The sequence below is a fragment of the Eucyclogobius newberryi genome, unplaced genomic scaffold, assembly GCF_026437365.1.
Source record: "Eucyclogobius newberryi isolate DKJ021-1_F unplaced genomic scaffold, fEucNew1.0.hap1 SCAF_11, whole genome shotgun sequence".
In the NCBI taxonomy this organism is placed as follows: Eukaryota; Metazoa; Chordata; class Actinopteri; order Gobiiformes; family Gobiidae; genus Eucyclogobius; species Eucyclogobius newberryi.
The window spans coordinates 15,980,204-15,990,137 of record NW_027315735.1 but is presented as its reverse complement, the minus strand read 5'-3'; the positions used below and the strand labels follow the sequence as shown (position 1 = coordinate 15,990,137).

General features: G+C 39.8%; 1 protein-coding gene across 2 annotated transcripts in view; it reads right to left on the bottom strand.

Moving 5' to 3' along the window:
- Positions 1 to 9,934, bottom strand: part of LOC140349976 (ecto-NOX disulfide-thiol exchanger 2-like) — a 51,083-nt gene that overhangs the window by 402 nt on the left and 40,747 nt on the right. For both annotated transcript variants that reach the window (XM_072436074.1, XM_072436075.1), the window contains 8 exons: positions 8,016 to 8,122; positions 6,926 to 7,040; positions 6,199 to 6,383; positions 5,361 to 5,510; positions 4,048 to 4,104; positions 3,555 to 3,684; positions 2,875 to 2,960; positions 1 to 2,207 (listed from right to left, as the gene is read on the bottom strand). The exon at positions 1 to 2,207 is cut by the window's left edge and continues 402 nt beyond it. In XM_072436074.1, the coding sequence (XP_072292175.1) occupies positions 2,076 to 2,207; positions 2,875 to 2,960; positions 3,555 to 3,684; positions 4,048 to 4,104; positions 5,361 to 5,510; positions 6,199 to 6,383; positions 6,926 to 7,040; positions 8,016 to 8,122 (962 nt within the window). In that variant the 3' untranslated portion in view covers positions 1 to 2,075. The remainder of the gene's footprint in view (positions 2,208 to 2,874; positions 2,961 to 3,554; positions 3,685 to 4,047; positions 4,105 to 5,360; positions 5,511 to 6,198; positions 6,384 to 6,925; positions 7,041 to 8,015; positions 8,123 to 9,934) is intronic.

Sequence of the window (9,934 nt, the reverse complement as noted above, 5' to 3'; positions counted from 1 at the left end):
CCACTATTTCCAGGCTTTACTTGTCGACAGCTAAACACCAGTATTCATCAGTGTGAAGTTGTTCATCAACAGATAGAAGCTGTGTGGGGTTGATGCCCTTTCACCTGTGACTGCCCTTTTAATCTGGAAATCATCTGCTCAAACCAGCAGTCTTTCACCTGATTGCTCCAGTAAGGCTGTTATTATAATTAGGAATGTACTAATGCCTCCGGGGAGCAGTTTGAGAGGCAAAGGCAATTAAGGATGGTTTGAGTATCATGAGATCATCTTAAAGTACCTGGTTATCTCCCTGGGTTCAATTATACTTATTTTTGGTGCGATGTGACTGCAAATGCATGGATTTAGGAATACACGCAGTAATCCACAAACCAGAAATGACAAAATTTTGCAGAGTGGGAATTTGTTATGGCTTAACGTCAAAACCAATGCCCTAGGACATTTTAAAATGTCCCCAGTGGTGAATACATTGGCTGTGCATCCTCCTAAGCCGTCACAATCCAGTGAGGTATTAGCTAACCACCACCTTGAACTGAATTAATGAGTAGACCTCTGGCTGTGACAGCGATGCGCAGACAGCAGTAAACTGGAGAGAGGTCTTCACCAGGGACCAATGGTGGTTTTAATTAGTTTGTGTTTGTTGTGCTAGTGATGATCAGTGTAAGTGATGCCCCAGAATCAGTGTAGAACCAGCATGTCTCTACAAACTCACACAACCGGCTGCTCAGAAGATACAAATTGGACAACCAGTTTATGCAGAATGTGCAGATTCTGAAAGAAAATAATGTCTATTAGTCTTTTGTTTCTGTCAGAGCGAGCACGGCTGTGTACGCTAATGTGTTGGAAATAAAAGCAGCTGGTGGGGGGCACTCGAGTTAGTCATCAGGGATGCACTGCCGACTCCCACTCAGAGCAAGAAGGGAGCGTATTGAAGCAGAGACTTAATATTGACAGACAGCCTGTCCCAATACCCCAAGTACACAAAGAAGCAGATGAAAGCTGAGGAGGATGTGCAACATCAGTATAGCTCCAAAAATGTTGCAAACAAAAACACATTGAAGCTGTCTCAAAGCACCGGCACCGCTAAAAAACGATTTGATTTCTGCCCATACAAACATTAGACCTTTTAAAATACATGGTACTTTTTTAAAAAACATTTCCCTTTTCCATAGAACAGTGGTTCCCAAAGTGGAAGTTGGGACGCCCCACTTGTTACAGAAATCTATTTCAATTTTCTGTGGCCGTCCCTGGTCAGTTTCATGCTTATTTTGTGGGTCACGCCTGAAAGGTTTTGGAACCCCTGCTGTAGAAGATGGAGAAGGCTGATCACAGAAAGCAAACCATATTTTGTCAAGGCAAAACGTAAAGCGCTGCCAAACCAGTCAGTTGAGGACCTGTATAGAGATAAGTTTATACAATTTATGAAACTGCCTTCACAAATAAACACGGCAACAAAACCGTTTCTATAAATAAAAGGAAAAGTGGGAGTATAATCATGTGAGATTTAGCTGCTTTTAGTCAAGCCCATGTTGGAAGGCACACATTATTGTATATAAGCTTTTATAATCCAGGCTGTAAAATGAAAAGAGTGTTTGCCCTTGTAAGTAGAGTGTTGTGTTGGTTCATGTGCTCATCCACTAGAGTTGACAGTGTGGACTTGCAGGCTGAAAGGTCTTTGTATACTTGAATAAAGACGTGCCCAGGGGGGTTTGTTAAATAAATAGTTAAGCCAATTTACAAACTTAAAATGCATTTTTATAAGCAAATATAATCAAGCAATTAATAATGTAACAAATTCTTTACAGAAATTGAATGGGCAAACAAGGAGGAGGCTTTTGAGTTCAGAAAGATCCTGATAACCCCATGAGGGCCCTGAAGTTCTGCTTGTCACTCACGTCAAAGAGAAAGAAAATCCCTTTCACTTGTGATCCAGTCATTATGGATGAGTGCAGAGTGTAAAAATACAAAGGTATTCAACTGGAAATTACTTTAACATTGAATAGGCAGAATGTCTTCGTTCTCTATTAACTCCTTTAGGGTTCATGTTGTACATATAGTCTGATGTCCAGGAGCAAAGTCTATAAACTTTTGATACCCTGGAATCCACAGAAGGTCCAGCGTTTCTCTAAACTGGCTCCCACTCCGGTCAGCTCCTGTCTGAAAGTGCAGGGCAGTCGGGAGAGGAGCGCCTCTATTTCACTGGTGGTAATCTGTCAACACACAAACACAACACACTGTTAGACGGAACATAACATGTACTTGTGAGACAGAAATACTAATGAACCTGTTTTTATATTGTATATTTGGTGCATTTAATACAGCCCATTTCAAGATCTTTAAAGCGCTTTTATAGCCACAGCTGACCTGGGGTGGATGGAAGCAAGGAATGGGAAAGTTATATGCACATTAGTATCCATGCAGAGGTGATAAAACGTATCCAAAATCACCTATGACCACCATAAAGCACCATTACTATGCTACCAGTTTGAGGAGACACTGAAAGTGGTTTTGAAAGCTTCCTGTTAGAGGCAGTGAGGTGCCATGAGTCTAAATTGCAGTCAGAAAGATGGCGACACATATCGGCGCTTGATGACAAGGAGGTGTTTGTGAGTCAAAAAGAGGGCTCTACTTTCAATTTATTTTATCGTCAGGGGAAATCACAAATGGCCCGGCGTGGCAAGACAGGGATTTGCATTCAAAACAGAAAAATGAAGGGAAACAGCTTCCAGACATCAAACATTTGAACAGGAAAAACATGCTTTTATTTATCATATACCCATTAAAAGAAGCTATACGATCTTTCATGCTAAACACTTTACAATTTTAGAAACTATCTAGTGTGATATGAAGGCCAGATGAGCATTTAAACCGGTTTACCTTGGAGTCCAAACGCTGTAGGTAGGAACAAATGTACTCCAGGCTGGCTCCAAACGGGTGAACGTGCAGAAATGTGGAGATGATCCCTGAGGAAGAAAGAAAACCCACACAAATGAAATCCTATCCATAAACACTGACAATCCACAAATACACACAGAGAAAAGAAAGGTCAAACAACATACAAGCCTGCAGGTGTAACACACGTTTAACAACACTACAGAAGCATTTGTTTGTGCCGTTTTAGAATAAATACACCTACTCCAGCGGTTCTCCAGTCTGTGTTTACTTTTACTGTGCATCTCGGGGAATGACAGATGCTTATTAAACAAAATGCTGCTATATGTATATTATTATTTTTTTTTTTTCTTCTCTTTTCTCTCATTACTTATTTTTCTTCCCTAAATAGGTCATAGGTCAATAGACGAAAAAGGTAAAATTTTAAAATCAACATTTTAACCATATTTTAAACGGAAATAATATAAGTAATAACGAATGATACAATAAAATGTACAACTTCAAGGAACATTTTTAAGGAAACAATTACGCCGCTACAGTCCTATTAGTCTTGTAATACTTTGTAAACCACACATTGTTGCTTCATGATTCTAAGCAGCTTTAATTCAAACCAGATATCTGTTCTTTCACACTGCTGTGGCCGGGGTCATGTGTTGTGATCTCACCGACTAGCAGGGCCTGTCTCTCGGACTGGACAGGGCTCTGCAGACTTCTCTCTGTTGGAGCTTCTTTCTCCTGACTGCAGGACACAACTGTGGACGCGACAGACACAACTGTGGACGCGACAGACACTTCCTGTAACACACAGACACATCACTTTAAATGCATCTGTTAGCAGCCACAGGCCCCGTTTTTTAGTCATCTGGAGTAAACAAGCATAGGTTTAAGGTGATGCGCAGAAAAATAACACAATTTAATAAATACGTGGAATTAAGTTTACAGGCAATTATGCGGCTGCACCAATAGACTGAGGGTGATGGGGTGAGGAATGTGCAGATAGCAGCTAGAATTGTGGTAACAAGGTAACACACAAAAGTGAAAACAAGATATGTTGTGCGCACTGGGCAGTAGTGTCACTTATCTATTCGGAGACAGAAGTGGTCTCCAGATTGTCCCTGGCTGGGGAGGTAGAGGATAGTGAGTGGGAAATGAACTTACACTGGTTTGATCAGTGCTTTCCTCAGAGTCTTTGTCGTCTTCCTGCGACGCCTCCAGCTGTGGCACGAGAAACACACGAAGGAAAGACACTGTGAAACTGCTCATTTAGACAGACGGAGGAGAAGGAGCACTCATAACATGGTATGCACAAACAGACTGTCAAGTTTATTTTGGTAACATTCACATAAGGAAATGGTTGGGTTTTGAACTAAATTAAATGAGGCATTATCAAACGACTTTTAAAATGAATTGATTGAAACCAAGGGTAGCCATCTGGATACAAGATTAGAGGGCCAAAATAAGTGAATAATGAATAAAATCATGTGAAAATACAAAAATAAAGTATTTTGGAACACTGAGGAATATAAACCTTTTTCAGATATTTGAATGTTATCAAGGAATTTGGTGCCAAACTGTTTTTAAAGTGACTCAGGCCTTTTACCTGTTTAATAAACAAATGCAAAATGAAAGTCCTTATGAGATCATAAATAGCTTTAAAATTCATGTTGAACCCTGTGTGAAAACGTAATTAGACGCAATATGGGAATAAGAGGAACTGCTATTGTGTTTCTTCAAAAACCATATGCACCAGCGTAAATGTTAGTAGATTATAGATTCTACAGTGTATAAGGGCATTATTGATGACCTGGCAGATCCCACTGACTACAGGTTGATAATGCGATTCCAGCTGCCTCAAGTGAATACTGTCTTTGTGTCCTTGGGCAAGACACTTAAACCGCCCCGCCCCCACAGTCTGCGTTCACTGGTGTGTGACTGTGAGCTTTGAGTGCCTTGAAGGTAGAATAGTGTTATATAAATGTGACCATTGACCCGTGAGAGATCAGAATGACACTGAAGCTTGATGGAGGTGGTGGACACTGGAGTTGTTCACAGCCCTGGAGAGCAACTGGTTAACTTTAAATCTTTTGTCTGTAATTGCTCCCATATGCAGCTGATATTTTTCAGAATGCTGATCTCTGCCTCCTCGTCAGATTATTGTCTCGGTCGATTCAGCGATACACGTCGTGTGCACAGACACCGCCTTATAGCAAACCTACTATGTTTAAAAAAACATTAACAATTCATTTGATTTAATAGTGGCACTCAAACACATTATTCTTATATTATAATTACAAAACTTTAATGTATTGTTATAAGACTAAAATAAATGTTTTATAGAACTTGAACAAGCAGAGTAGAAAATTGTGTGTGAAGGTCCCCTCTGTAGTTTTTAGGCATTTTCATTAGTAAAGCTGTACCATTATTATTATTTTTCATTTTATTTAATGTTATGTGCATGTTATAAAACCAACCTGAATTTCCTCTGTAGGCTGTAGACTCTGCAAATTTTGAAGACCTTCCTTCAGAGTCTGGACTTCTTTCTTCAGCTGCTGTTTATCTTCTAAACTCTTCTCCAGATCCGACTCCCGTCGTTTCAACTCTTCTTGCATTTTTATAAGTTGCTACAACAATGATAAGAATGTTAGTGTCACCATTATATAAGCTTCTAAAGTAAAAAAGTATCTTTAAAGTGACAGGACACAGATTGTGATTCGGTCATGTTTTGTGTCACTTATGTAGTAAAAGTACCGTCTGCATGCCCTGTAGAGCTTGTATTGCCTGTATATGTAGTAAAAGTACCGTCTGCATGCCCTGTAGAGCTTGTATCACATGTATATGTAGTAAAAGTACCGTCTGCATGCCCTGTAGAGCTTGTATCACCTGTATATGTAGTAAAAGTACCGTCTGCATGCCCTGTAGAGCTTGTATCATGTGTGTATGTAGTAAAAGTACCGTCTGCATGCCCTGTAGAGCTTGTATTGCCTGTATATGTAGTAAAAGTACCGTCTGCATGCCCTGTAGAGCTTGTATCACATGTATATGTAGTAAAAGTACCGTCTGCATGCCCTGTAGAGCTTGTATCACATGTATATGTAGTAAAAGTACCCTCTGCATGCCCTGTAGAGCTTGTATCGTGTGTATATGTAGTAAAAGTACCGTCTGCATGCCCTATAGAGCTTGTATCGTGTGTATATGTAGTAAAAGTACCGTCTGCATGCCCTATAGAGCTTGTATCACATATATATGTAGTAAAAGTACCGTCTGCATGCCCTGTAGAGCTTGTGTCACATATATATGTAGTAAAAGTACCATTTGCATGCCCTGTAGAGCTTGCTGGAGGAAGCTGAGTTGCTGTGAGTGCGTGTTCTCCTCTTCACTCCTCTGTGGCTGGTTGTTCTGTTCTTGTTTGAGGAGCTCCACCTCGTTCCTGTAGGCGTCCAGCTGACAGCGCAGAGAGTCATTCTCCTCCTTTAAGGCTTCTGCTTGGGATGCAGCTGCAGCAGAAATGTATTCAATTGTTTATAAACTATATTTAGATAGTAGATTTAGCCTGTGGTCTATCATGGAATACCAAGTTAATGTGATCTTGTTTGTTACATGGTTAAGTTTCAAGTTTGAGGTGAATATATATCCAAATGGCTAATCAAACAGATGTGAAGTATTTTTGTTGGCCATCGACCAAGTGCAACTGTGAAGGCTGCAGCTTCTGCTCATGAAATATTGGTTCACTTTCTAAAGGCCACAGTCATTACACAGGTGTTTCCAGTTGACTTTGCAGCCTTGTTGAAATTACATCAAATCTACCAGTGACTGTTCCTGAATGTAGATTGTAGGTGTGACAAATGACTGTTAACACAAACTGAATAAAGCTTCCTATACTTTCCCCACTGTAATGTTACTGCTGTGTCAGCAATATTAAGATGACGGTTTCACATACATTTACATGTTGATTAAAAATGGCAGTGATCATAAAGATTTGAAAGACGAGTAAAAAATAAAAGCGACACTAAATGAGTTTAGAAAGACACGTGCACACCTGAGTCCTCTAACTGTTTGTTGTTAGAGGGATCTTCCATGTCATCTTCAGACATCTCCATCTCCTCCTCTCGTCTGATGCCCATCAGCTGCTCATTTTGCATGTTCCTGATGTCCTGAAAAGGGGGTGAAACACTGAAGTCAGTGAACTAACAGAGACTTAAGAAGATGATATCTTAAACTAAGAACATTTTTAATATATGGTAACTAAGTTCAATTAAAATAATCTACAAAAAACAATCATATTACTTTTAAAAATTTGTAAGTGGAATGGTTACCTGATTAATAATTATGCAGTGAAGTGAGATGAAAGAAGAGTTGTTACTCTTTTAAATGTTCCTTCTCTGGTCAGTCTTAATACAGTATAAAGTCTCCACTTTGAACACACAACATTTGACTAAGAATCCTTCAACAGCAATTAGTCTCTTGTAACCATAAACACATAAAAAGGCCAGAATTAAAACTGTGAAAAATGCGTGTGTAAGATCGGTACTCTTAATAAATGTTTACTGTATATATACATTTAAGACATGTTTTTTTTCATGGGCTTCACAACACAACAGTTAGAGTCAGATACGCACAGTATGTGCCTCATGCTTTTCAATGACATGACGTCAAAGCAATGTCCGTTTCACCTACCTGATGGTCATTATGTACCTCTCATTACATGCTCTAAGCATTGGAAACCTCAAAACTTACCACTCAAACAAAATCATATATGAATCCATGATTGCCATTTGACCCAGCAACAATTCCACTTAAAACCTCGGCTTGGAATACACATTCCAATGTCTTTAGATGTTCACATTTACCTGTGCGTTGGTTTCACAATGGCAAACTCACCATGCAGCTTGTATCTGGTCATCAGGATGAAAGGTCAGCACTTCAAGGGTTGTATATGGTGGCAGAGATTATTATGGTTGTATTGTTTTAGGGTCTTTGTGTGCTTTGTCCATTTTTACATGGGGCGGGAAAACTGTACTTACTGCATCATGGAGTTTTCTATGCCACCCCCCTCCCACATGTATGTTTTTGGGATATTTATAATATACGATGTACGTGAACATGACCGACTGAATAATTGTACTAACCTGTACTTGCTTGCGCCAAACGTCCAGGTTCTTGCGCTGAGCTTTGGTGAAATGGTCCCATGCCTTTTGTTTGGAAGCGGCTTGGAATACAGACACAATCTGTTCAACTGTGGAGGTGCAGGAGGGGCAGAGCATCCACAGGGAGACAGAGGCAGGTGGGAAGGAGCAGAGTGTGAGAGAGTGGAGTCAACTGAGGACGCCAACAACTCACCCTTATGTTCTGTGTGTCTGTGAGCTGGATTGTGCTCCACTTACCATATCACCACTGTACTGTACTGTAAAACTGCTAACACAACATTTCCCAACAGTAAAGCAGAAGATACAATTATACTTACAAAACCATTAAATGTTCAAGCATGTTTTAAAAATCTGCACAGAGACCAATATATGAAACCTGTTTTAAAATGGCATTGAACACAAAAAGAATAAGAACCTTGCAATATTGCATTTGGAGAAGCGTCCTTGGATTCATTTTCATGTGTCTGTGGCTGATTGTGTGGGTGGAGTCTATAAACCACATGTTTGATGCGCACTGGGGATAGTCAATAAGTACCTCCAGCTAAGTGTATGCTAACTGTGTGTAATTCTGTGTATTTGGTGAAAGAGAGAACATGAGTGAATCAATAGCGTCTTCCCGGAACCCTGTAATTTGATAGAACAGATCAATGATGAAGGCGGAGACGATAAGAGTCCAGAGACAGGCTAAAGATTCTAAAAGCTGAATGTAAGTATATACTGCAGAGCAAAACATTTCTGGAAGTTTCTTTATGAAGGCTCATTTGAAAGCAGTCTATAGAGGGCTTGATTATGTGCAATAAAAGGACAATGTGGTTTAGACTCTTGCTCTTTTCAATCAATTGCATCATTCCAGCACCCTAAGCTACATTTTAACTGACCCTGGTCCCCCTGACCGATTCACTTTAGCACAATTCGACTGGTTCACTTTGGAGTGGATGGAGATGGTCTGAAAGTGTCTCCAATGCCGTAAGCGAACCGTACCGGCCTGTTTAAGGGGTCTGAAGGGGGCTGTGAGAGGTAATAGCTCCACTCCAAAGTGAACCAGTCAAAACGTGCCTCTACACTGCACTTTTACAGTATTGGGGAGATGCTGCATTTCTAAAACAAATACTTTGGCTTGATAACATACAATTGAGGTTAAGTGACACAGAAAAAGTTTCATGTAGTTTTTGGGAGAGATTTTATAATTCAATAAATTATGGCCTAGTTCCCCCCCCCCCCCCCCAAAAAAAAAGTAAAGCTTATTTTAAGCATGTTTACTTACCTTACTTACCATTAGGTCTTAACATACTGGATTGAAATAGTCAAATTCAAAAACAATAATGACATAGATACTTACACTTTTCAGCAAAGACATTTTGGAAAAGTGCCAATGTGTTAAAGGAGACCTATTGTGCTTTTGTCTATAACTGCAGTTCTAATCTACGACGCCTGTGGGTCAATATGTTGTACTTCTTAAATTGTAATATTTATCTAACACGCACAGTTTTCCGCAGCCTCATCAGGTTATGTCGCCTAGAGACCTGCAGTTCACAATAGTGACCTGAGGATTGTTTTGTTTCATTCTTGACAAAATGGCTTCTCGGGGGCAGCGAATGCTACGTGCGTCACGTATAAGAAAATTAATCAAGTAAATATGAGAGGGCGTGACGCAGGAGCTGCGAACACCTGGACTGATGGAGCAATGGCATCTTGTCTGCAGGAGAATAAAGATTACTCAAATATGCATCAACAACTCTCAATAAAAATGTTGGTGATTTAATGACAAGGAGGAAAAATTATAATATGGTTAAAAGCTCCTTAAAGTCAATCATGAGTAATAGGTCTCCTTTAAAAAGTTCAGTTTTAACTTCTATTAAGCAGACACCACAATAAAACAATTTATCCAGAGTAAAGGACCT